Raw genomic sequence first — 27,433 nt, forward strand, 5'->3', positions numbered from 1 at the left:
TTTTAAGCCATCGTTGGTGAGTTTTTACAGTATTAGCAAGTCTTAAATTGAGAGATATGTACCTTGAGTGCATTTTCACTTTGGGATGCAAAATGGTGAGCAGCATGAGGTCTAGAAGAAGAATGACTTCATAGTCATCCCAAAAGAGCAGAGAGACGATATAGCAGTAGTTTGAAGGCGTATAATTAGCAGAATATCGACTGTAAAATCCTGTGACTGACACTCACTTTTTTTTTGTTGCCCCCACCCAAAACATTTCCTAATAAAGGGGGCATAATAAGTAATAAAAATTGTTCACATTGTTTAGAGGCTTATTGGTAATTATTATTATTATTTTTTAAATACAGTATGTGAAGCATATTGAGTTACGGGGAAGTGCATGAAGTGTACTAGAAATCAGTAAAAAAAACATACTTTGAAAGAGCTTAATCATAGATATAGGGAAAAAAATAGGTAGGGGTGGGCGAGTACCGATACCAGGTATCAGTATGAGGCCGGTCAGCTTTCAAGGTATCAGTACTCGCGATGGCAACCAATACCTCTTGTGGCCATTTTACGATCAGGAAGTAGAAATTAAAAGAATAGAAAATGTTATTTTTAATTTTATTTTTAAGAAAATGCTATATTGAAACATTGAGATTGGTTTATTTGAAAGGGGACAGTGCAATTTCACAAAACACATGATAAAACTTGATTTTAAAAAGCTAGAATTAGCCAGAAGGCTATTTTTCATCCATAGTCTCCCCTCCCCCCATAGTGTAGGTCTTTCTTTAAAATGATCTGTCATAGGTTTGGGGGGAAATATTATGTAACAAAAGTACAAGTGGTATCAGTACTTGGTATCGGTATCGGTGACTACTCAAGAGTTTAGTACTATGTATCGCTATTGAACATCCCTAGAAAAGAGCTTGGTTGTAACCAGTTTTTTTATTTATTGGTATAATAGAAATCTTTGTTAATTTATATTATTCACGCAAAAAAAGAAAGTACAGAGAAAAAAATGTTAATCATTTGGTGGGGCGTATTATACAGGAGTGCGTTAATCACAGAATTTTATAGAACGATCATTTCTGGTCGTCCATACATGACGTTTCACATTACATGTTAGCATTAAACTCGCTGACTTTTGCTGGACAAAATTATATAGTCTAAGCATGTATCAGTGATATTGTGTTAAATAATCCAGGATTGGCGTTTGTTTAATTCATGTTTGCAGAAGTCAGATGACCATCAGATAATGATCACATTCACCTTCCTCCTGGCAGACCGGCACACTGGCCGCTCATGCAGACGAGCGCATCGTCGGGCTGCCGGCTAATCCCGCATTCAGGAAGCCGCGTTTGGAGACTCGCACCTCATTTGTTTCTTTTTACCCTCGCTGGCAAATTAAGGGAAAACGCCAGTGATTAGAGCAGAACAAGGTGCTTTATGGAGTAAGATTTTAATGATTCATCTTCAAACGGTAATAAAAAAATGATGCCATGCGCACTATGGAGAAACCCCCAAACACACACACACACACACGCACACACACACCACTAGTGTAATAAAATAATAAGGCCTGTTTCATTTTTTTCACACTCCCTGAGGAGAAAAGAAGTGAAAAAAGATTGCCAGAAAATGGATTATCTCTCCAACGCTACGAGTTCACAAGTCCAACTAGTAACTTTGTTGAAGGGCAGATATGCCCCCCCCCCCCCCCTCGAGGAAAACACTCATATTTAGCCACGAGGCCTCCTCTGCGATTAGAAGGCGAGATGCACCCGTTCTGGCTCGCCCCATCTCTGTTTTTGCCTCGGCACCGCGCGTAATTACCGCTTCAAAAACCAGCATTCGGCTAATCCCTTAATTCCTGATATTTTACTGCTCTGCCGGTCTAATAAGCAAATCAAATCATATCTGGGTATCGCAAATGAGTTTTCCAACGGACTCAAGTAATTCCTTCTCCGATCCGCAGCCGATGCGGCGTTAGGGAGGGGGGGAGCGGGGCCGTTTAGCGCCACGCGGCTCACCTGCAATTCCGTCTGGAAGAAGAACTTCTGAGGACATTGCGAGCAGTCGTAGATCTTATCCTCCTGGCCGTGAGCGGAGAAGATGTGCTGCTGAAGCTTGTTGGCCTGCACGAACACTGCGGAAGAAGAAAAGCGTTAAGATTCCGCGCGTGTTATAAAACGATCCCTCCGCTCGGACCAGCATAATTGCGTCTGCCTGGATGGAAATAAATGGACTGAAGAGAACACGACTGAATTACAATGTACAATATAGGAATATTGTTATGGGGTTTAATTGAAAAACAACAATTGATGCGTTATCAGTGGTCAAATAGACGGCACAAGCGCTCACAAATTCATTTTGTTTCGTGAACGATGATTCTCTATGTGGGGACAACAAGATGGAAAACAAATTACTATTGTTTCATAGAAAAATATGACTTCATGGTTTTCTTTCCAATTCAAGGAAATAGCTTTACTTATTTATTTTTTTTTACCCCTGAGAAAAATACTTGAAGAACTTTTTCTCATAAGGTTGATACTTTGCCCAAAAGTAAAATTTCGCAAAAAGAACTTTCAGAAAATCAGGAATTGATATTACACAAGATGTTTCCTATTCTTGTAAAATGGATACTCCCCCCCAGGGTATGACATTTTACATCCATCCGTCCATCCATTTTCTTAATTATTTCTCTCTCTAAAAAAAAAGACTGTATTCTTCCATTTATATTTCCCCCCAAATCTAACTATTTTCATGAGCTTATACTTCATGTCAAACACAACTTTATTCTTAAAACATTGCAATTTTCAATTACTATGAATAAAATATTCTTCTTTCATCACTACTGGTTTTGTTGGATTGTTAAAAAAAATCTTGTTTTTTTTGTGTCACCCTTCATCACATAGATTGTGAAGGAGAAGAACTTCATGAATGTAGTAAAAGTAGTAATGCGTACGTAGGCTTGCAAAATGTGGTCTCTCCGAGGCACCGTAATTCAAACTTAGGTGGTTGCATTCTATTAGTTCACCACTAGATGGCACAAAATTCGACACACTGCCCCTTTAACTGTTGTCACTTAGGGACTTAATTTATTGATTATTTTCTCAACAACAACAACAACAAACTTTACAATTTTTTAAATTTATTTTATTCGTATAACAATATTTCTTTTGTCAAAAAAGAAATTGTGATATTATTGTTAAAGGAATATACAAATCGCTGGTCAAAAAATGATCCTCATAAGATTCAAACTTTCCTCCCTATAAAAATGTTGCTTTTCTTTCACTAAAAATACATTTATACTTGTAAAATATAAATAAAAAATCTTAAAAAATATATATAATTTTTTTTTCTTGTAATCCCCCCCCCCCCTATGTAAGGTTCCCCCCCCCCCCCAAAAAAAAAACTTTACTCAGATAAGAACAACTTGTCAGCTGCATTAAGAATTGTTGCAGGCAAACCGGCGTGCGTCCTGTGTAACAAAAACACGCTCTTTCAATTTAGAGTGGGCGCCATCTTAATTGCTTCGGCTTGAATAGAAAAAGTGCCGGGAGAAAGATGCGAATATTTCAAATGGCAAGGACAATGATGTCATGACCAACAAACTACAATATGACATGACAAAATTGCTATGGAATATAAGTGAAAAACAACAATGAACATGTTATCAGTGATCAAATTCATGTCACGAGCGCTTCAAATGTAATTTATTTCGGGAATAATGCACTCTCTATCTAGCGCAGTCAAGAGAGGTGCAAAATATGATAATATAATTGTTACTAAAAGACTTGATGGAGACATTTTTAAAAACTGAAAATTCAGTCTTTACTATTGTAAATTGACTCTTTTCTCATAAAATGAGGACTCATAATTTACATGTTTTTATTGCAAAAACTTGACTATAAAAATTTATAATTAAATTCTTGTAATAATGCTTATTTTTTTTCATCAGATTTTTTTTCTTGGAAAAAAACCGGACTATGTTCTTAAACAAATATTTGTTTTATTCCTGTAATATTAACAACCACTTGTACGCTTAAAAAATATTTTTTAATAGGACTGTAATCTTGTAAGATTATGATTACTTGTTGGCCTGCACAAAGACTGCCGAATAATAGACAAGTGGGGGACCTTGCTGCAAGCGCGACTGCAGCATCATAATTGCATTTGCCTGAAAGGAAATTGAAGAGAATATGTCAAATGGCAAAGAAAATGGCTTAATTACAAACAAACAAGGACTGCATCTGCGGAACAACAACCTTGTTAAGTGATATAATTGAAAAAAGAAAACAACGTTAACAATTGAGATATCAGTAATGCTACAATGGTCAAATCCACGGCACGAACACTCCCAAATGCATATTGTGTGTCGGGAATAATAACTCTCCATATTTAGCACCACGGTGGGAACAACACGGCGGAAAAATAAACAAGAGCAAAAATTGGCATGGCTTCAAGTGCAAAACATGGCCTCCATTAGTCAACATGGCTAATTATATTGACAATATAAATATTCATGGTGTTGCATGCGCTACTTATTCATAACGCCACCATATAAACACACTGGCAATTTACACATACATATATATTTGTGTTTTAATTAAGCCATAGTCCACACTGGCAGAGCCAAGGGGGGATGGCAGCGGTGTGGGTGTCGAGTGGATGCGTCTTGAATGCGTGGGTGTGTTTTGGCGTCCTCCGAGGAGCACTTCAAACGTGTCGTTTGTTATCCCGGACCCCTGTGCTTTAACGACGGCCGTTGAATCTCAAAGGACCGCGTGCTACGCGAAAAAAAAAAAAGTTAGCATGCGGGGGCCTTCATTTAAATTTCTTACAGCTGAAAATAACTTTTCTTCTAATAAATGCACCGAGGAGCCATGTGGAGAAGGAGGAAGGCGCTCGGGCGCAGGGGGCGAGGTGAGGTGGAAGGCGGCAGTGGGGGTCATGACGGTCCTCTCGGCATGGATCTGCGACAGTCATAATGCGTTTGTAGAATATGAATTAAGCAGCGAAATCCACCCGTTTTTATTCATCTCAGGGGGCGGACATTTTGCCACTTGCTGTCGACTGAAAATGACATCACAGTGTGGCAATTGAATGAGATGAATAAAAATGGGTGCTTAATTTGTATTCCACAAACAAATATTAATCAGAATACTGTTTTTAGACTAGTAGTCACTTTTGACTAGACTTTAAAAAAAAATAATTAAACTTGTAATTAACTCTTTGACTGCCAGACGTTTTCAGAAAAGGGATGCCGCCAGTGCCAGCCGATTTAAGCATTTTGACTGATCTTTCAAGGTCCACAGAAAATGTTCTGTTTGGACTATGGAAACACACGTACTACCAAATGAAAGATTGGACTTTCATCTTTCATCAGAAAAAAAAAGTTTGTTTCTACCTTATTCCGTTCTTTAGTAATCAACAATAGAAAATGGTTAGTTTGACCCAATTTCGCCTGTTTTGGACCAAAATATGGAGAAATCAAGCTTTTAGTGAAACGATATTATTTCATGCATTCTAGTGAATTTTACACTTCTTTTTGTCCATGAATGATGCCACAAACACCTAAATAGTGCTTTACTTCTATAAAACACTACCACCAAGAATGAAAAAGTGTTTTTTGATAGCAAAATACGTTTATTTACATTCAACAGTGTAACAATTTGACAACAATTTGGCAAACTATTTACAAATGTGTGCAACTGTGGTGCTATTTACAAATATGTGGATGTTTCAACGACAGTTTTTCTTTTTGTAACACTCTCCTGCGTGCAAAGAGACGCAACAGCATTTGCACAACAGATTGCCTCTTCGCGTGCGCCACTTTCTTGCAGGCCGTTTTTTTCCGGGGAATAGCAAGTATATACTGCAGGGTGTCATCAAGTCTAATATCAGGATCATGCTACGGTTTCGTTACGTCTCGCTTCCCCGTGTCCTTCAGTTGCTATACCGGGTGGTAGGAGATGTTCTGATCCATTTTATCCACTCCATTCATGGTGGCATCGTAGTCCAGAAACAGTGTCTTCTCCGTGATCAGACTGTACCCGCTCCTCCGATGAATATGCATTGGACTCGGGGTACTCTTCATTGTCCGATCGAATGTCCGCTTGTGCAGCTCCGCGTTTTCCGGCGTTAGCAGCGCTAGCCGGTGAGGCTTTATGACGAGAGAATAACGGCCGCGTCAATGCTTCCAACTCCGGCGTCAACCTCGGGAGTGACCATCATCATCATCATCAATGTGCATTGGTCGATGCTTTTCCACTACTCTCCATCGTCCGATCGAATGTCCGCTTGTGCAGAAGTACCCGGCCGGCTATTGTGCGCGTTTTCCGGCCTTAGCAGCGCTAGCCGCGCTTAGCCGGTGAGGCTTACTACGTGATAGTAACAGGCCAAAGCTTCCAACTTTGGCGTAGAGCTCGGAGTCATCATCATCGTTGACATCAATGCGCTTTTTAGTATTGATTGATGCTTTCCGTCTTTGAAAAAAATGCTCAAGCTTAGCTGCTTGTAACCGGTTGCTTGGTCAAGCCATTGTGGCTTGGATCAGCCATTGTCTCCTCAACACTCTAGCTCCGCCTCACGTCTTCTACTGACGCCCACGGTGGGCGGCCCATCCAACCTTGTGCAAAGAGAGTCATCGCTGCCCTCTAGGGGCCAAAACGAGTCTTTGACTAATCATATCTGCCTGATACTTTCAGCACAGCTGCCCAAGGCTTTCCTGCACCCGTTTTTGAAAAAAAAAAAAAAAAAAACATAGGGGACGTCTTTTAACGTCCTCGGCGCCCTTCCCTAGGTTTATGCTAAACGTTTTATAACGTTTATGGCAGTCAAAGAGTTAAAGGATCTTTGTGCAGTTTGTCACTTTTTTACTCATGACTGCCACCTCTGGCCCAAAGCGTAACTGCATTATCCCAACTGTGGAAATTTAGCAGTTCATGCGTGCAGTGTCGTACGCTAGCTAACATCACAGGCTAATGCTAGCACAACGCCAGATGTCCGCTACTCCGCGGGGACATGCATGATGTCACCCTCCACCACTCCACCCCTTCCCTCCCCAAATAAACTGTGGAGTGTGCAGGGTCCACACACTGTACTTTATAGGGGAAATAAAAGCTGTTGGTGCAGTCAGAGTAAAACAGTCAGGGCTCTTCGTACTCCTCTGGGCATTGGTGGTGGATGCATGATGTAGAAAAAGCTGTAATATTGCACTTCCAAACTGAATTATTTAAAGTGAATAAAGTTGTGAACAGTAAATCCTTCTCTATTGCGGGTTCTGGATTCACAATCTTGCTATTTCTCAGATTTTCTTAGTACAGTTCAAACTTCTTTGTTGTCCTCAATCTCAACTAATCTGGGTGTAATTCTATTCTTGGCCACTTGACGGTGGCACACATCTTACTCTGAGAGGGCCTAAATTTGAAAGATGAAGAAGAACGAAAACAAAGTTGTCAGTACAGACAAATTTTTGTTGACGTTAGCGAATCACATCTGCTGTAATCCTGCTTTTTACGCCTACACAAAGCGGCAGGTGAAGGTTGATTTTATAAAGTAACATCTTTGGGCATGATTCTTGACATTTATTTTGAGATGATACATTTGTTTATTTGGAAAATGGGATTGTTTACAATACTGTAAACGCAGAAGAATCGATACAGGGAGTACTCGAGTTATGTCGTACGCGACCTACGTCGTTTCGACTTTACGGCGCCCGAGCCTTGTCCGTAGCAATTTCTTCTTCGTTAATTTCCCACAGTAATCACGCCATTTTAAATGTATTTAAATGTGTGTTGTTACCTCCAGCAACGGATGTCCATCAGCCGGTCCGCTCGACATCAGGTGCGTCACATTTCCGTGTTTAAGTTCGAATTAGCTCCGCTCTGAATGTCCGTGCGGAAACACGAAATATTGGTTCCGGCTCTTCCGGGTCGCTCAAATATGTTTTTAAAAATTACTATACAAAGTATTTTGATGTAAATATCGACTTTAACAGGGAAATCCGACTTAGGTCGAAATTCGGGTTACATCGGCAGCATAAGAAGGAACGGAACTCCGCCGTAACTTGAGGATTCCCTGTACTACACAATATTTTTTATTTATCCATTGCTCTTGTTCTCTTTAAAATTACATGTGTTTAAATATGTTTGTATTATGTGTGTGTTGTGTGTTGACGGAAACATGCCTATGGAGTATTTCATCAGCGTTTTTCAAAGTCAAAGTCAGAAAGTTTTAAATATCTACTTTTTATAGTAAATCTGTCATTTTACGGGAATAAAGTTGAGACGTTAACTCTTTTTCTGTTTTGGGAAAATAAAGTTGCATGTTTACAGAAAAAAAAAAGTTTGATATTTTCCAAATATTGTCGAGTGGTTATCCCAGTGCAATGAGGGAAAATGTGTAATTTAATAGGTGGCTGGTGCAAGAAGGTCCAGGAAATATCTTTTGTCTGTGTGGTAACTGCGACTCGGGATTATTTCATCATTGGTGGTGTGTTGTTGTGTGCATATTCTATACAGCAGCAGGTCAGAGCAACTGCAGGAAGCCCTCATTATGTGTTTGGCTAGCGAAGGAAGAAGTCGATGCAGCGAAAATAAAAATGGATCCGAGACGTGGGAGGGTGGGGGCCTTCAAAACGCTGAACACAATGGTGATGACCAAAGTCGGACGTTCTTTATGTCTACATGCACAGCTCAGCCGGCAATACTGGACTGGAAACCAATGGGTACATATATGTTTGTCACATGATGTGGTATGCTTTGGATCATGCAGAGATCTTACCAGTCATGTAAAACTAACATGTTAAGCAAGTATAACACGTCACAATTCTGCCTCCATGTTAGCGCATGATGTGGTATGCTTTGGATCACTTTTCCTTCTTAGCCATTGACTAATACAAAGTTTGCTTTCCTTCTTATCAATAATATAAAATAACTTATTAGCCTCCACCATGAAGACAGGAGTATGCTAGGGATCCTTGGCAATAATATACAGTACAAGCGCATCCAAACAGGAGCACCACTGTGTGTCTCTGCGTGCTAAGAGAAAGTGCGAGAAAGACAACTTAGTGGAGTCAGCGAGCCGTCGAGGGTGTCGGGGCTGACGGGGGCCCAAGGTCTCCTCGCTGAGGGGGATATTAAGCCCTCTGATTGGCTCTCAGGGGCCACCCATGTCCTATCCTACAGGCCCCAGCTCATCTTTATTTTGGCAGGGTGGTGCTCTCTGCAGGCTGCACTGCACCAATACTAAGTTGTTTGTGCAGGGAGGGAAACAAAGTTAACAACCCCACACTTTTTCTCCCTGCTTGTCATTTATTTATTCTTCTAAGCTACGTGTTTTTGTTCACACTTAATCACAAATGCGGAGGCCGTTCTGCAGCCAGACTAGTCAAAGGATGATTTCTACAATTTTTCTTCTGTAACAGGAAAGCAACCATGCACATGGAAGTTCAGAGCCTTACTGTGAGGTCATGTGATTATGATGACGATAATAAAATGTCATGACATTTAACAGTCCCATCATTGTGGTAAATACTGCAGTCACTTGATGACGGTATTGTTTATTGTATTGTTTCCTTTTTGTTCTGGAGAAGGGGAAACTTTTCTATAATTACTTCAAATTCAAGCACAGGTGTCAGGTGCCCGGGGGTCAGATCTGACCTGCCACACCATTTTATGTGGGCTGGCAAAGCAAATCATGTGTCAACTTGATCCCTTGCATAAAATCTGTCCCCAAATTTTATATTGTTACGTAATAATTAACTCGTTCACTCCCAGCCATTTCCATTAAAGCAATCCCCTTCCCTCCCGGCTGTTTTACTGGATTTTGGCCCACAGAATATTGTGTTTTATTGCTATACATGAACATGGAACCCACCAAAAGAAAGATTAGTCTCTTCTTCCATCAGGAAAAAAAGTATATTTCTATCCGTTTCCGTATTGCGGCAATTAGCATTAGAATAGAGCTAAGTTTCATCATTATTCACAAATCGGTTTAGAACTGTAGGTAAATGAGCTTTTTTTCAACATGGCCCTGGTTGATCTATTTTGCTCTATTTTTTGTAATAACTACCATTTCTTCAACTGTACAATATTTTTGGAATGATATTAAACAATGTTACCGATATATTAAGAAACCAGTTAAAAAAAATGTATCCACCCAAAAATGCATGCTACGGAGAAACGTAGCAACTAATAGCATGCCTAGCTCCCAGGAACATGAAGACTCCCAATATTGTGTACCGATCACATGAGATTAGAGACTAGTTCTTTGTTTGCAATGAATTCCTCAGAGAGACTGTATTTGTGCCTTGATAGGTGATGCTTTTTTGGCGAGCAACACAGTTCATACAGCCTCAGTCAGCTGGGATGGGTTCCAGCTCGCCCACCACCCTAATGAGGACGACGTTATAAAAAATTGAATGGACGGGGAAAAAAAAGGTGTCTATTTGAGGGAGGTGTTCATTTATTTAAGCCTTAATGCAGTGGGCGAGTTATCTATCAGAGGCACGGCCACTATTCAAGGAAATACGGTAAAGTACTGTATTTGTGACAATTTTGTAGCTTTGCAGAACATGTCATACTTTTTCAAGTGCACACACACACACACACACACACACACACACACACACACACACACACACACACACACACACACACACACACACACACACACACACACACACACACACACACACACACACACACACACACACACACACACGTGTGCTACTTTCATCAGGCAGACTTTCTTCTGTTTTGTTTGTCTTAAGCGCATATTCCCAATCACAATTTCCACGGCAGCCCTGCCTGCCTGGCTGCGGCTCCTAAGGGTGCAGGCAGACACTTCTAGCTGCAGGCTCCCCCACTTCTGAAACCTGTCAAATGTGTCCTGGGAGAGTCAGACTCCCTCTCATCATCCAGGGGCTTGTGGACCTCTCTCGCTCTCCCTCTCTCTCTTTCTCCATTTACCCTTCCTCCCTCCCCACTTCCTCTTCCTCCACCCCCTCTTCCACACTTTCATCTCACATCCAAACTTGCCGGTTGCAACCTTCTCAGCCTCCTCCCAAGTTTTTTTTGGTGTCTCCTTTTCTCCTCTAGTTTGTCTCCCCTCATCTATGACTTACTTTGACTCACACTACTTTTTGGGGTGAGATTTGTCCTCTTTTTGTCTCCTGTGGTGGTGGTGGTACAATCAGAATCAGATTCAGAATAGCTTTATTGTCATTGTACCAGAACGAAATGGAACAGGCGAAACCTGTTGAAGAGACATAGAAAAACAATGACCAACAGGGGGCGATATACAATGGGACACAGGGTTACCTTTAACAACGCCCCTGTTTCTCAGAGGAAAAGAAAACCATGAGGAAAGGAAGAGGAGAAAAAACAGCTCCAGACCCTCAGCAAACAAAACACTAGCACGTGGAAGTGAGGACGGAATGAGAACGGCTATCCGGCGGAAGCATTGATACAAGTATGAGCAGCCAGCTCGCCAAAACACTTTGTCTCATTGTCGTGAAGACAGCCTCGTGAGTCCTAACAATGTCGCGAAGCACAGGAAAAGGGTAAAGCCCAAGGGGCGAACGTTTGCTACGCGAGCAAATCTTGATTTCTTGTCAGGGTTCGTTCAAGTTCACAACATTTGCTAAACGTTCACTAAATGGTCGCCAGGCCATTGCCTAGAGATTTAACGTTTTTTCATGTCACGAGGAAATTTTGAACATGTTAAGCCAACCGTCAATATCAATGTTTCTCTACTTCCACAATGCTCAAACTAGTGAGCATTGACAATCACGGAGTCCATTCAGGGCTTTAACCCATCTGTCTGTGACCACTGTCCTGAGGGTCTGCACCTTCCCCTCCCTGCCCTCCACTTCTCAGCAAACCACCCACCCGTCTGGTGCGCCGTGATCGATATGAATGCGGAGGGAGAGCAGGGTGACGAGGGGGGAGGGGGGGGGGCCTGTCCGTCAAAGTCGATGGAGGAAAATGAAGGCTAAGATGAAGGAGGCATGCTCTGTATATTAAACGCTCACATCAGCCAGGGAGCGATGGGCATATATATCAATAGGCTAATGCTAAAAGGAGAGTGAAAGCCAAAATAGCGCGTGAGGCAAAGAGGATAGTTGATGAAGACGTAAAAAAAAAGGAGCTAATGATGTTAATTGACGTAGCAAGTGTGTTGGGCAAAGAGAAGGAAATGAGCTGAGAACTTCCAAAGTGCAAAAGAAGACTAAAGAGCTGAGGCGGAGAAATAACAGTGAAGAGCCCAAGTTAACGACTTTGCAGATTTCATTATGGAGATAGTTAACCCTGTTGACACTGAAGGAGGGCGCTCTTCTCTCGAGAGGAGCGCGCTCCTTCCACCTCCACGCACAGAGACAGATGAGATCATTACAGCTATCAGCGCCACTGCCATCCACAATTAGCACATGTCCTTCCCCCCCCCCCCCCACCCACTCCCTCACAAACACCACCCACTTTTCCTCCGCTTGCCTCATGATGTCGTCCTCCCCCTCTCGCCTCCTGACACTTTCTGAGGCCCCGATAGCGGAAACCAATTGGACTAAATAAGGAGGCGCCATGCAGCAGAACCGCGCGCCGCTTTAGTCCAACCACCTGCTTTGACCTTTCCCAACTCATTTGGAGCCCATTTACATTTTAACGCTCACGAGCGAGACTGCTTGGAGATGCAAAGTTTACTGCAATTGGGAATGAAAACTTGTTGTTGAGATGTCACAACATGAAGGGAATTTGACAGCTTGGTGATGAAGTGCTGCCTCCAGGAGTGAAAACAAATATGAAAAAATTAGGGGAGATATCTGTTCTAAATAAAGTTTTCATACTCTTGTCAACAAAAAAGTGGAAACAAACTAATACAAATATGGCTGCATCTTTTAGTCATTGATACAGTAATTTCATAATTCATAAAATTGAGTTAAAATTAAAAAGATGTACAGGGAGTCCTCGAGCTACGCCGTTTTGACTTTACGGCGACCGTGCCTCGTCTGTAGCACCTTCTTTTTCGTTAATTTCCCACAGTAATCACGCCATTTTAGAGTTAATTAAAGTTGTGTTGTTGTTACCTCAGCAACGGACGTCCATCAGTCGGTCGGCTCGCCATCAGGCGCGTCACATTTCCGTGTTTAAGTTTGAATTAGCTCCGCTCAGCCGTCCGTCAGCAATGAATGTCCGTGCGGAAACACCAAATATTGGTTTTGGCGTCTTTCGGGTCACGCAAATATGTTTTTAAAATTACTGTGCAAAGCATTTTGATGTAAATATCGACTTAAATCGAAATTCGGGTTAAATCGCCAGCGTAGGAACGGAACTTTGCCATAACTTGAGGACTCCCTGTACTGTACTGTTTTTTTTTTTTGCATTTTTCTGCCACTAGATGGCATAATTGCATTTGTAAGACGGTGACAGCTTTTTTTTTAGATTATAAAATACTACTTGATCCCAGGATCCACAAATATATGCATTATTATTGCATTTATTTCTGCTTAATTTTGACGTGGACATATCTGCTGCATTGCGACTGGAATTCCCCCAGTACAGGCTTTCCAAGTGCGGTAATTAATCACATGTTAAAAAAAATTAGTGGTATTAAAGGAACTTTAAATTAACCAAAAACTAACGCACTAACTTTGACACCCCCGAAAAAATATTTAAAATACAGTTTTTTGTCTTTATGGCTGCTTGTCCCCCCCCCCCCCCCCACCCTACAACTCAGGGATGCAATTTTCGCAACAACTTAAAACTACAGTCGACCACCGATTTGCTTTTTTTCTTTTCTTTTTGCAATAGTTTTTCATGTTTGGGAGTTTTCTCATTTTCCCCGAATTATATACCCAATTTTGTAAAAAAGAAACCAGAAAAATATATATTTTCCTTTTTTTCCCCTTTTCTTTTGGAGTGGCTGGGGAGAAATTAATCAAGGGGCCACTCAAGAGTATAGTTGTCCTTCCCTGATTTAGCTGATCTCTGCATCAGTATCTTACACACTGGACACTGAGGTGGGAAAGATGGCCAGTGAAAGAGTCTACAGTCACTCACATAATCTCTCTCTCTCTCTCTCTCTCTGATATAATGTTTTTACGACACACATGACACACACCTGTGAAGCAGACGGGGCACTTGAAGGTCCCGCCCATCCCCTCGAAGCTGTGCTCGATCAGATGGCATTGAAGCTTGGCCGGCGAGTCGAACGACTGACTGCACAGTTTGCATTCGTGGTTCAAGCCCTCCTCTGGAAGACAACAAAACAAATACAATAATAAGAACCAAAGCAACTAGACCTCACAACTAGATCTTCAAAATTCACCTTTCATTTGGGAATGTACAAGCAAATATTTGAGACGCTCATGAACCAAAATGATAAAACATGGACCATATTTGGTAATGTGGGAATTTCAAATTGACTTGATTCACAATGAGGTATATTTCTCCCAGCCAATCAGCAATGAGAAATAATCAAATATAATTGTGTTATAATTAAATAGGATTATAATTATACAGCATTGTGAACAAGTCACACAAGAAAAATATTGAGTTTATTGATGTTTTTAATGAGTGCTTTCAAGAAATGGATAAACTAATCGTCAAAATATGAACTCTCAAAATTTCAATGTTCATAAGAAAAAAGATGACATTTTGATGATGAATTACAACCAATAATTCAAAAATGTTTCATTAAAGTTATTAATGGCACCAAAACTCATCTCACGTAGACCAGCACATCTCTCCTTTACAACTTGGATGACATCTCAGCCCAGAAAAGCACAGATGCCCCATTTATCCTCTCTGCTATGCCACATTGGAACACATCAATTTGCCACTTGGCTTAAATCATTCAGACAAACTACGCACATTCATTTTCCAGCACAAAAAATCTTGCCGAGTCAGCCTTGTGCAGAACGACCCATCTCCAGCATGTCGATAAAAGGGCCTATATAGTCTGTTATGGGGCCAGACTGCATCTCGATTAAACTCCCCCTGGTCATCTATTGCTACAGGAAGGATGGATACACCGGGGACGCATCATTAGGGTTTATCCAAGGTCTGTGAAAGCAAGTGACCAGCACATGATGTCGATACCAGAAGAAGGAAGATACCCGTGGAGGCAAAGTAAAAGGCGAGATAAATTGAACTGTTTTGTGCATTTCAATGCAAATGAACCCGGCCGGCCCCCTTTCTGTGTCCTAATAAAAGTTACAATGTAAAGCTTATCAGTAGCATGTTAGCTTTGAAATGAACACATGAACATGACACAACAACTTAAAACGTTTCCTATCTAGATAAAAATGCCAGCTAACAACAACCTAACAACATACACAATGAGTGATTAAACGTTAATGATAACAGTGATGGAGTTGTAGAAGTGGACAAGACTCAGTGTTTCCCACACCAAGTTAATACTTGGGTGGGCCACCACCCAAGAAGTTTTCAAGACAATTTATTAAAAATATATTTGAAAAAAAAATGGTACGTGTCGTGACCAGATATAGCGCATGTAATGTTAGTTTGCCGTCAATTTGTGGATCGTGAGGCTACAGGGGACGTAGTACAGGACTGAGGACAATGTCAATAAGCTAGCAGGGCTAACATGACTGCATACAAAAAGGTATGCCATTCACAGTTTAAAAACATATAAAGTAACCTATTTGACAGATGAAGTCGAAGTTTCCACTTAATAATAGATGGATTGTGCAGCGTGACATGGCAAGCTACCAGGTTGCTAATGGTATACGCGGTTACAAAAAGCTAGGCCAATCACAGTTTGGAATGGGGCAAAAGTGTTGTTTGCTGCAACCGGCGCATTTGACAGATGAGCTAGCGCAACCTAAATATAGGTCTGAGTGGAGCAGCCGGCATCAGCTGAAGAGGAGGAAGGGGAGGAGGAAGGGGAGGAGGAGCGTAGCGCCAGCTTATCCAGCCAGTCAGCACGAGCACGTCTGCCCTCTTTGATCATCATTCACTTGGCTCGTGTGTGTATGTGCGTTGGGGAGTATGCTGAGGTCAAGCGTGCTGCAGGGTTCACTCATCTATGCCGCCGCCATATGCGCAGCCCCTCGCTTGACCCCGGCGCACAACGCTCTCCCGTCGGACCTGCTGCCCTGCTTCATTATGCAGAAACCTCCGCACCTGCCCGACTGACCCGTGGACGTGCGTGTGTTCGGGAGCAGCTGCATGGAGGCAAAGTTGCAAGAATGCAGCAAAGAATGCAACGCCTTTCGTCCCTGTGAACTAATCCAACAGTGGAGTAAGCATCGTCACCCATGGCCCTTCCATTTGGAGGTTTATTTTTAAAAAGGGTTATGTAATTTGTGTTACGTAAAATAAATAAACAGCTGGGTGCTATGGCTAACAAACGGTATTAGAAATACAGTGGAACCACTAGAGCTGAGCGCCCCTGAGGTTGTACAGTGAACACCCACATATTCATGGGTCAGTAGTCGCACATTTTTTTGGGGGGGGGGGGGGGTCACTATCCTCTGGTATTTACTAAAAACACCCATTTGCTGTTTTTGTGCTTAGCCCAAAGCAACTGAGGTACTGCTTTGCCACCATCTAATGGCCTCTTGGTGCCTAGAAACTACGATGAAATGAGTTGAGGAGTTCCTCTTAGACAAAAACTTGTACTTTGCTGGTATCTCATGGAATTTTCATTCCAAGAAACTCTGAAGTGAGTTGAGGAACTTCACTTTGACAAAATTTGTGATTGGCCACCTTGTCACATCTATACGAAATTATAAAAGCATTTGTGGGGCGTCTATTTGTATATTTTCAATCTGCTTCATCTATCCTTCCTTCCTTTCCTCAGTCTTTCTTTTGATCTCTTGAGGTCTCCCGAATTTGTTGGGATTTAGATGTTTTTTATGGGGTTGGTGAAAGATTCTGGTTGGTAACCCGGCGGGTAGTAGGTGATGTCTGGTTGGTGTTGGATTTCACTTTTCTTTCTTTTCTTTGATCCTTCCTTGGGTCTCCTGATGACTTCTCAACTAGCTGGATTCTGAAGCATTCGGTTTAGGTGAACGGTATGGTATTTTTAATAGGTTTTAGGTGAATTAATGAGCACGCACTCATACGCACGCATATATGCACACACACACACACACACACACCCGCACATGCAAAAAAAGAAAAAGAGAGAGAAAAAAAGAGAGAGCAATGATGATGACATGTGGAATCAGTAAGATTACCGAATGAACAATACTGAGTTATCTCAGAAAAGAAAAAAGAAAAGAAAAAGGAATACTGCGCATCAAGTCAGACTCTGAGGAGCAAGCTAACTAGATGAACTAGATCTTCCCCTTCTCTCTTATTGGGCTGAAGTCACTTCCTGTTCTCCCCTTACAAGACACCATGATTGCATGGTGGCACTGCACAGACTCGAAACACAGTCCCAAGTCCACGGGGGGCCGTCAGCATCCTCCTCCCATTCCCCGTTTGGGAGTCCCTGGAGTGTCGTGGGCTACCATCACCGTGTCCCTGCGCACTGCTAAGAAAAATCCTTCAGATGACGACTTCTCCCGGGCTTGCTCCCTCTAAGCATCTCTGACACCAGAAAAGTAAGCCCATCTGCATATCCACAGGGCCTCGCCTTCCTGGGGCTCATGCTTTATGTATTTCACAGCTCCTTAAAACACAAACGGCTAATATCCCTCCCATGCGAGGGGACGAGAAGCGGGAGAAGAGAAAGAAAGAATCGTCTTTATTTCTTCTCGCTGTTTACTTTTTTTCATCCAGGCTGAAGTTCATGTGCCGTTGAAGGTTGTTTGGGGAGCTGGAGCTCTCCGCTCTCGGGCTTGCATGGTTTAGTAAATCCTTTATGTAATAGGACAGGAGTTGCTGCATAGTCAATTCTGGAAGGCTAACGCAGAAGTTGAAGCCTTTGTGAATTCAATAGACACGTCTTTTTTTTTTGCTTGGGAGCGGATCAACTGACAGTGAGTAAAGAAGACTAAAGTAACTAAAGATGTTCCAGTTAATAATTAAGTACATGCAGCGCAATTAATTAAAGACTCTCATTTGGTTCCAACACCACAGATCAGGCCACCGATGCTCTACTGAGCTAATACAAATGCGGGGCACTTTGAGTTTGAGAATGCTCATTTATAATCCCTTATTTGCTAAACATAATCCACTCCTAAATTGTAACCTTAACACCCTAACCAAAACCCTGCAACTCCAAAGCGCCAAACATCCTAACTCAAACTGTAACCCAAACCCTCAAATCCTGAACCTAACAAAACCCTGTTTATGCAAATTGTTTTTTTTTGTTTTTGTTTTTTACGTGTTCATTAAATCCCAACTCTTACAACATAATGCTAACAACCGAAACCCCCCAAAACTCTAACCGCATAACAATAATCAAAAAACATAATCCAATCCAAACCAATACCATAACTCAAACTGTGACACCATAAACACCAACCCAAGTAAGCTAACGCAAACCAAGTTCCTAAAACCCTAACAATAACCAAAACAACCTAACCAAGCCTAAAGACCGTAATAGAGGGGTGAACCTTTGTGAATGTTGATTTCTCATGGGAGTTCGTCATGGTCGTTCAAAGTTGCAAACGTTCTCAAACAATTTTCATGGTTTTTCTTGTTGCAATGAAAAACTGTCGGCAACGATTAAAACTGTTGGCAAACGTCTGGCAAACGGCTTTGTGACCTTGAACGAACCCTGACTAAATCAATATTTTAACTATTTAACTACTGTGCTAGCCCAAACACCCCAGCACAAACCATAACCCAAAACCAAACCAAACAAAACCCTGACTTGATGTAACTCCTAGCATTTATTGATGATAGTGGACAGCCATTGCTTCAGATTGGGTTTCGATACTAAGACAATATCAAGCTCGTAAAAAGTGGCTCTTTCATATCAGAATGTGACAATATTTTTTTACTCAACTAAAAAAGCGTGAAGTTTGCTTGTTTCATCAAAAAACACTGGCTTGTTAGATGAGGAATCACTATTCTGCTCATGTTTTATTTGTTTTTCTAAATAAAACAGATAATTTTTCCAATTACTACCAAAGTTCCAGTCTTTTCCCAAACAATTTCTCCTTTCTAACGCGTCAGCTCAATGTTTTATTTTCAGAATTACTTGAAGCATTTGGTGTTGGGAGTCAAGATGGATTTATGCTAATCGCTGCTGTGTTGTGCTCTGAAGCCTGCTCTGCTTGTGTGGCCAATGCAGCTCACCCAAATGATATTAAGGACATCAATCAAGGCACTCTTTTGCCAAAAGTAATGAGTAAACAAGGGAGGGAGAAAATTGGGAATATTTAGTAGGCAGCAGTGGGTTGTTTTGAGGGCACCCTAGAAATTAAAAGAGGTCTAATCGAACAAAACAGGTCAATGAGATTCCCTGCGTTTCAAATAGCCAACCTTTCCCTGCCATCCTGTTTATGAGCAATTTCACCTTTAGCTAGTTTACTTTCCGGCCGACCATCTGTCTCATAATTTCCTGCCTGATATAGGAGTTCTCAATTAATAAGGCTGGAAGATTTGGGTTTCGCCGTATTTTCTGTTGTATGTGCAAGCCTCTATGGGATTGATGCTAGCACAGTCGACAGCTTTAGGCCTGTAAACAGTAGGTGGGTTTACTTCTCTCTTCTCTCCGCGGGAACTATCCATTAACAGATAATGGGGGGAAAATCAGAGTGATTAAGGCCCAGGGAATTATGGGTGAATACAAATTGACTCCACCTCCGTGTGATGTGCTCTCCTGAGGTAGAAGCCCTGCTCATAGAAACAAACTAATTTCTGAAGTACGACAGAGCCCATTAAGGCTGGGGGAATGCGGCGGATAGGGGAGAAAGGAAGATGGTGGGTGGGAGCGCAAAGGGATATACCCCCTCTGGACTAAAGCTGATTGGAGAACCGGGGCCGGCGGGGCACATTGCTAATATCTATTTCCTGTCTGCACAGTTAGGAGCGGACGGAGGAAAGCAAGTGCAAAATATGGCAATGAAAGAACGAGATTAAATCGAGGTACCTTTAAGTTTCCCCCCCATTCGATCACTGAATTAATGTATCAGACAAATAGAAAAGAAAATCAAAGCAATTCAAAGAACTCAAAGTGGAAGCTCTGCTGCGTTTTGCCGGTGGGGAAGTGGGCATGTAAAAGGAATCTTTAGTGTGTGTGAAGGAAAAGTGGAAGCGAAGCGAGGTACCAAAGCCCTCATGTCAGGGCCCCAGGTTCATTGCATACTTGATGCTGTGTTCTCCAGGGGGAAAAGGGAGGGTGAAGCTTTGACACGCTAGGGGTGGAGACACCCTTGCTCAGCGAGAGCAAAGAATTCTGGGGTAACACGTCTCTAGGAGAATGTCGGCTCTGATGCATGGCGGCTCGTTGATGGTGCTAATCAGAGCAGAGCAGGGCTCCTGCTAAGATCAGCCCACGTTTGCCGGCCCGCAGCGTTTCCCCAGCTACAAGAACAAGCCCGAGATGACACTTCTTCGGTGTCGACATAAACATGCGTAACGCTTGAATGGATGTCACAAAAGGTTTTAGACCCCTGGTACAGCTTTTGATTTACAGTTTTTGACAAAAACAGAGATGACTTTCTCCTTTTTAACCAACTGCTTGGATATTTTCCCTCCGAATGGGAACAGTACACTAGGGGCATGACAACTTAGTGCAATTTTGGGTAATTCATTGCAATTCCTTTCTGCACTTCAGGTAGGTTATCAACCATTCAAATAGAAAAGCTACAAACAACACAACATGGCTGACCTGTCTGTCACTAAATGAATCCCAACAGAAACATGTACTAAAAGAAAGGTTCCCAGCCAACTAAAGCCTAACCTAACCTAAAGGCCTCTATACATCATTCCGACATTAGCCAATGTGCCGACAGGCTGACTGTCGGCACAGCACGCCGGAAAAATGACGAAAACACACACCACAACAGACACAAACGGCGTCTATTAAGTACCTTCTTCGTATTTATGAGAAGTAATACCCCCGCATACCATTGGCGGCAGTAGCCACTATTTCTCATTGTTATAAAAAGGCAACCGGAAAGCTTTTTATGGGGGCGGGATATTAAAACAATGCAAACCGCTATCTGTTTCACTCACTCCCATACAAAGCACACCCTTAGGCTTTTTGCAGAGCATCGTGTGATATAAAAGTAAATCCTACCTTCCTTATACATCTAGATATCCATTTGTGTTTCCATGTCTTGCCATAGTTTGTCTTTCATCACTCTAACGGTAATATCATACATTGCCGGTCTCTCCTAAACTATACATAGTATTCACTGACGTCACGGGATCGCGAGCCCGCCTCTCATGGTGGGGCAATTTTCCAGTGAAGTCAGCTTTGCTTCGATTGAGTTTACACCAAATGTTATTTTGTTATTGACGAATGTCACCCCCAGCTTCCTCTAACGGTATCGTGTAAGCAAGACGTTTGCAGAAGATTTAGCTCGTACATGTTGAAAACGTTTGGTTAGTGGAATCGATTGGATTACAAACATTTGCCGATACTGCCCGCCCCGTACGACTTGAAAACGTATGCTCTAAAGTAGGATGGTTCTCAAAACATTTCCTTCTTGCGTACTGTCGGATTTTATTGGTTGCTATGTGCATTTATCAATTGTGAATTCGAGGTGAAGAATCTCGGGTTAGTAGCTAGTTTCCCTGAACGCGCTAGCTACTAGCGCTAGCATGTTAACGAAAACAACAACATTGTGGATTCATCACTTATTTTTTGTACATCATCTCATTCTTCTGTCCAAATAATACAAATATTACACGTCGAAATGCGAAGGGTGCAAAATGAGGGAAAATTATAGGCTTTTCATCGCTTACTGTTTATCCGCATTTGTCACTTCCTGCTTTTCCCCCATGCGCTGATTTGCTTGCTAACAGCCAATCAGACTAATCAAATGTCACAACAGTCCGAAACGATTCAACATCCGCCAAAAATGCCTCTCAGACGCTTCATCAACGGCTATAACGTTACGTTGGTGCTTTATATACGACGGTGCATATCGATGCCTGGCAACTTTCCAACTCCTGGCGTCAGATTGGTGTATAGAAGCCTCTAGTCTGAACTGAAGCACTGCTGCTGAAGCATTACGAATGAGTTGCTTGAGAAAAAGTTTAACTCCTTTGTTTTTTATTAAAAGCACATAATTCAAGCACTTTCAAGATCAATCCTAAAGTTGTTTTCAAAACTAGGTAGGCACAGACGCCCACTGAGGACAAACAATCAGGTGGATAGAAAAGCAGCGCTGGAGCTCCCTGCAGCCACACAAACCCCATTCCACACTTAAATGCTCTAATTTTTAGGAAAATAAAGGTCAAGTGACGACGTTGTGACTTTTGTGGTCAGATAAAGTGTTTGTCACCAAAGGCTGAGAAGGAAAACCCTCAAACTGGGTTCACAAAGATACAAGTGGTAATCATCACTAACCGGGTCAAGTACCGATTGACCTCTTAGTCCGTCACTGATGGATGCTTGTTTTGTTGATGAATGATGGACTGACGGAATGCCCATTTTTGTCTGTCGGTCCTAAAATAGTAGTGACCAACTGATAACGGAAGCGTGGTTAAAATGAAATGATGATTACAGTTTGGTTTGTCTTGAAAAAATGATGGACTGACAATGATGGAAGGGTGCCCATGGCGCTGACCAATGATGGACCAGCAACATTATTATTATTTTTTTTAATTGCCTACCTCTGATCTGTTCACTGAACACAAACCATGCCTCTCTGGTATATTTGCCAGATCGCATACAAAACTCTCACTACTAGTGCCCAGCAGTAATCATGTTGCTTTGATCTAAGGAGACTACTGTACTTGCCCTAGGGGTCCTAGTGACACTGCAGATGGGGTAATATCCTCAATTGGGATTTTAATTTATGTCCATTCTAATAAATTTCAATAGTCTGAGCAGTACCAGGCAACACTCAAAGCTGTAGCGCTAACAGACTATCACAGCTGCCCTAATCCGAAAACGCACCACAGGTGTCTTCAACTGCTCCACTTCCGATACCACCGTTTACAGATGAAGAAAAGCCCTTCAACTCTTTTAGCTTTTTATGTCTATCTGAGCACCTCATTATGAACTCAACTGTCACAGATGCCTCCATTTAATCACGTTTTACTCACCCCCACATGGGCTTGACGAGTCCTTCCAACGACAACGTTTTATCCTACTTGAGTTGCCAGAGACTTTATGAGGTACTACCCCCAACCCAGATTGGAGACTCGAAAACTCTGAAACACTGACCACCAAAGAACCACACTGCGGACAAAACACTGTGACGGAACACTAACAAGAGCTCCATTCTACATAGTCACTCATCTCTGGGCTCCATCGCATGGGAGTCACCTGTCTATAGGTCCTATCAACCATTACACTGATAGGAGTAATAGACACAATTAAGGTTTGAATTAAGGTTGTTGGTTGTGTGCCCGTTTCTAATCTTGTTTCACCCCTCTCTGGGTTCAAACACACAGTCGGTCACTTTTTTCCAACTGGGCACACCATGGTGGCCTAAATCATCCCACTTCTGATACAATTTGTCACAGGTCTTTGTGTGGAGCAATACCCTCACCCCTGACTTGAACTCAGGTCTCCTGGATTATTACAGTCTTGAAATCCCAAACAAAGGTTTTCTGGCGAGCAAACTACAGACTGAGGAGGGAGTCTAAGTGAGTCTCTTTCAAGTGGGTGAGCGGCCTGAATGTAAAAAGTTAATTACTGGCTCATGCCTGTCTGTTTTTTCCTCTCGCAAGTCTCAATGCAGTATTGTCAGGCTGAGGTACGCAGCTCCACTGGCTCTGTGGTCCACACAAAGGATCAGGGAAGGGGGAGCGTTGCAGAGAGGCCCCTTGGCTGGGCTCGCCGCATGGAACTCTGTACAATTAGCCAGCCCCTACGTTCCGCCGGCTTATAATTATCAGTGCTTGCCTTAATTGACTCCCCTAGCCTGCTGCAGAGGGACCCTCCACTTCCCCCACCACCACCTTCCCCCCTCTTGCTCGACGCAGGCCGCCGAGCGCCACGCCGGGATCTCCAAAGTCATTTAGGAAAGCGCTCATATTTTCGGCAGGGAAAAAAAAGAGGGGAACATTTGGCGGCAGAGTATTCATCATCAGGTGTCTAGAGGTTTTCCTTAATAGAAAAGCTGAGTCCCACTGAGTGCGCTCCGTGTAGCGGCCAGCCACGCATGCTCAGGACCAGCAAGCTGCCGTTCGCAGCGGGCCGCCAGACATTTGCATAATTTTATATAACACGGGCGCCCGCACTGGAAATTTAATACACCTCAGCAAATACCAGACAGGCGTTTTGCATAATTTTTTTCTCTCATTCTCTACCTTGCTTCCTCACACCATGTTTCTCTCCTTGTCTTGTCTCACTGCCACTCTCCCATCGCCCTCCCCTCCGATTCTACCGCCGAGCTCGCACTCTCTCGTCGCCCCACGGTGTGGCTCTCTCTTGGAGAGGGGGAAGTTCATTACCTCAGCTAAATCAGAATTATTCCCTTCATTTTGACGGGGCGAACTTCATTAGAAAGGTCCTTCCTTAATCCAGTCGGGAGAACTGATGAATCTACATGGGGGCAATCATTTGCTTCACACAGCACATTCAGCCCTCCCCCCCCACCACCACCACCACCAGCACCACCTAGTGCTCTATTCTCTTCTTTTCTCTGTCTGTATACACTTACCATCACATTTTTATTGGATCGACAGCAAAAAAACGGAGAAAGGCGAACACCTGCATATAATTAACTCATGGCAGGGAGTAGAGGATGACTTATGCTGCACGGAATGTCCCTTCTCCCAGACAGGCCTAGGAGGCCTCTGGAGGAACCGCAATGGATTTGGCCGACGCTCAAGCACGGGCTGAGCGAGCAAAGGGTCTGAGGTAACCGCTGAGACCGTTTTACAATGCCATCACTAATGCTGCATTCTGGGGAAGTGGGATATAGGCCACCTCAAACGTTCCAGTTGACAATAAACAAACATACCTATTAGATGTCCGTGTTAGTCAGTCAATTTTTGGTCCCCAACTTAGTTTTCAAATTCTAAATCTTTCTAAAATGGAGAAATCATTTCCAAATAAAATAGCCTGTATTTAATAGACTTTATTAACTCATTCACTCCCAGCCTTTCATTGAAGCAACCCCCTTCGCTCCTGGCTGTTTTACTGGATTTTGACTGATTTTGCAAGGCCCACAGACTATTGTGTTCCATTGCTATAAAAACATGGGACCTACCAAAAGAAAGATTAGTCTCTTCTTTTATCAGAATTTTTTCTTCTTCTATCTGTTTCAGTTTTGCAGCAATTAGCAATAGAATACAGCTAAGTTTCATTATTAACAAATCTGTTTAAAACGGGGGAAAAAATTATCTGTACTTCTTTTGTTTGGGAATACTTTTAAATGTTGTATTTTTAATTATGTGAAGCACCTTGTGTATAAAATGCGCTATATAAAGAAAACTGCCTTGCCCTCCACGAGTTGCATACTCCATTTTCAGGCAACTCAAGCTTTCAAAGAGATTTATCCTGATTTTCTTTCCGCGCTAGACAGAGGGAGGAGATGCGAATAAGGACAGACAGCCCCTGACTGCCATACCACGTAGTCTGGTGTCAAACAGATGTGCAGCTTGGCAGCGCTCGCCTTCAAAACACAGAGCCCGTGGATTTTAGGGAGGCGTCAACTCCGTCTTTCCAACTCCCCACACCGGGCCCCTCCGGCCTCCGAGTCCTCATCACCTCTATGCAGGAGTCTCCTGACTTGTAATCTCGCGCCTCGCCTGTGAAACCCCGCGTCGTTACCCCCTACTTCCACGGCTGATGGCTAAATTGGAATGGCGCACCCTGCTGGTGCCGAGAGCTCTGAACACACAGCGGGTACTCGCGCGCCGAAGAGGCGGCCCTCTCGCTCGCGTGCTACCTTGCATATGGCCGACGTTCACGCTGGCTACAAGCTGTAATATCCATGTTCGGCGCACGCTGGGAATAAAAGGCACAATCACCAACCCGCAAAAACGCTTCTGGCAAATCACAACCTCATGAACATACACAGTGTACACATGCAAGTTATTCTTTGCATGTGTTAACCATTAGCTGAAAGTATTATTATTGAAGAAAACATACAGAGTACGTTTTCTAGCATAATAAGTTGGTTAATAGTACAATAGATACAATGACATTAATTAGGGCTTCATTCCATTGAGGCCATGTTCTTGTTCAAATATTTTGAGCATTAACTGTGTGTATTTATAAGATCATTAACTTTGTCCTGCCAGTTGCTCAGGATGGTTACAAGGTACATTGCCCTGTACGCACACTATACATATAATTATAATCAACCTCACAATGTAGAATGCAATTTTCAGATCACAAAGCAATTTTTGAAAAATAAAAAAAAACCTCTTCTTCATTTTACTCGGTTGGTAAGCAGGGAAAAAGACAGACACAATTAGATTATTTTTCAAAATGATTCCGCCCCAATTATATATATATATATATATATATATATATATTTGAACAAGAACATGGCCTCAATGGAATGAAGCCCTAATTTCTAATGTCATTATATATATATATATATATATATATATATATATATATATATATATATATATATATAGTCCTAAATCATAAATAATATTGTATGCTGGTTGACATCCAAGAAAAAAAAGAAATAATATAAATGAATAAATAAACATACAAATAAATAAATAACCTGATTGAATTCTTCCCCATTATTAATCTTTGGGTGAATATTAATATATAATTCTTAATCGTCATAGAAGCAAATAAATAAATAAATACATTATTAAGAATGAAAGGCTAAAATAAAGTAAAACTATTCATACTTGGGAAATGCTTGTTGGATACATGGCAGCTGGCTCGTTGCTCGTCATGAAGCTTGCAGTTACATGCTATTTACCTTAGCGTCTGATAGGTAAAATATTGTAAAGAACAGTCTGACCCTTTCCTGTGTGCCAGGAAAGGTAGGCCTACATCAGTACAATTGTCCTCCTGTCACTGGGATTCTTTTGTGGCATTAAAGTCAACGAAAAAGTAAAACTTTCGGAGATAATGCTAAACTCACAAGATTTCCTGACAGTTTGTGTGAACTACAAGTTTTTCTTTTTGTTTGTTACTGTTGAGGCATATTGTGTATACAAAAAATAATTTGTTGAACTCCAAATTTAACAAGGTTGTGGGTGGCATTTGACTTTGTAGTTTTCACTGACTCCTGATAACAGATTGAGATTAAACATAATACGCAGTACAACAAAAATAACAAATTCAGTGTGCATAACTTGGTCGAGGCTACAACAACAACAAAATTCTTTAAGGCATACACAACAGTTTATATGGGGTTTTTTTTTGGGGGGGGGGGGTGTACTTACACCCCTGGTAGGTTTTCCCTTAAGCTCAAGGC

General features: G+C 42.1%; 1 protein-coding gene across 2 annotated transcripts in view; it reads right to left on the reverse strand.

Moving 5' to 3' along the window:
* Positions 1-27,433, reverse strand: part of LOC147181162 (zinc finger protein 521-like) — a 205,092-nt gene that overhangs the window by 23,357 nt on the left and 154,302 nt on the right. For both annotated transcript variants that reach the window (XM_086082040.1, XM_086082038.1), the window contains exons 9-10: positions 14,107-14,238; positions 2,013-2,128 (exon numbers count right to left, since the gene is read on the reverse strand). In XM_086082040.1, the coding sequence (XP_085938166.1) occupies positions 2,013-2,128; positions 14,107-14,238 (248 nt within the window). The remainder of the gene's footprint in view (positions 1-2,012; positions 2,129-14,106; positions 14,239-27,433) is intronic.

The sequence above is a fragment of the Leptonotus elevatus genome, chromosome 1 (genome assembly GCF_054856555.1).
Source record: "Leptonotus elevatus isolate MCC_2025b chromosome 1, RoL_Lele_1.0, whole genome shotgun sequence".
NCBI lineage: Eukaryota > Metazoa > Chordata > Actinopteri > Syngnathiformes > Syngnathidae > Leptonotus > Leptonotus elevatus.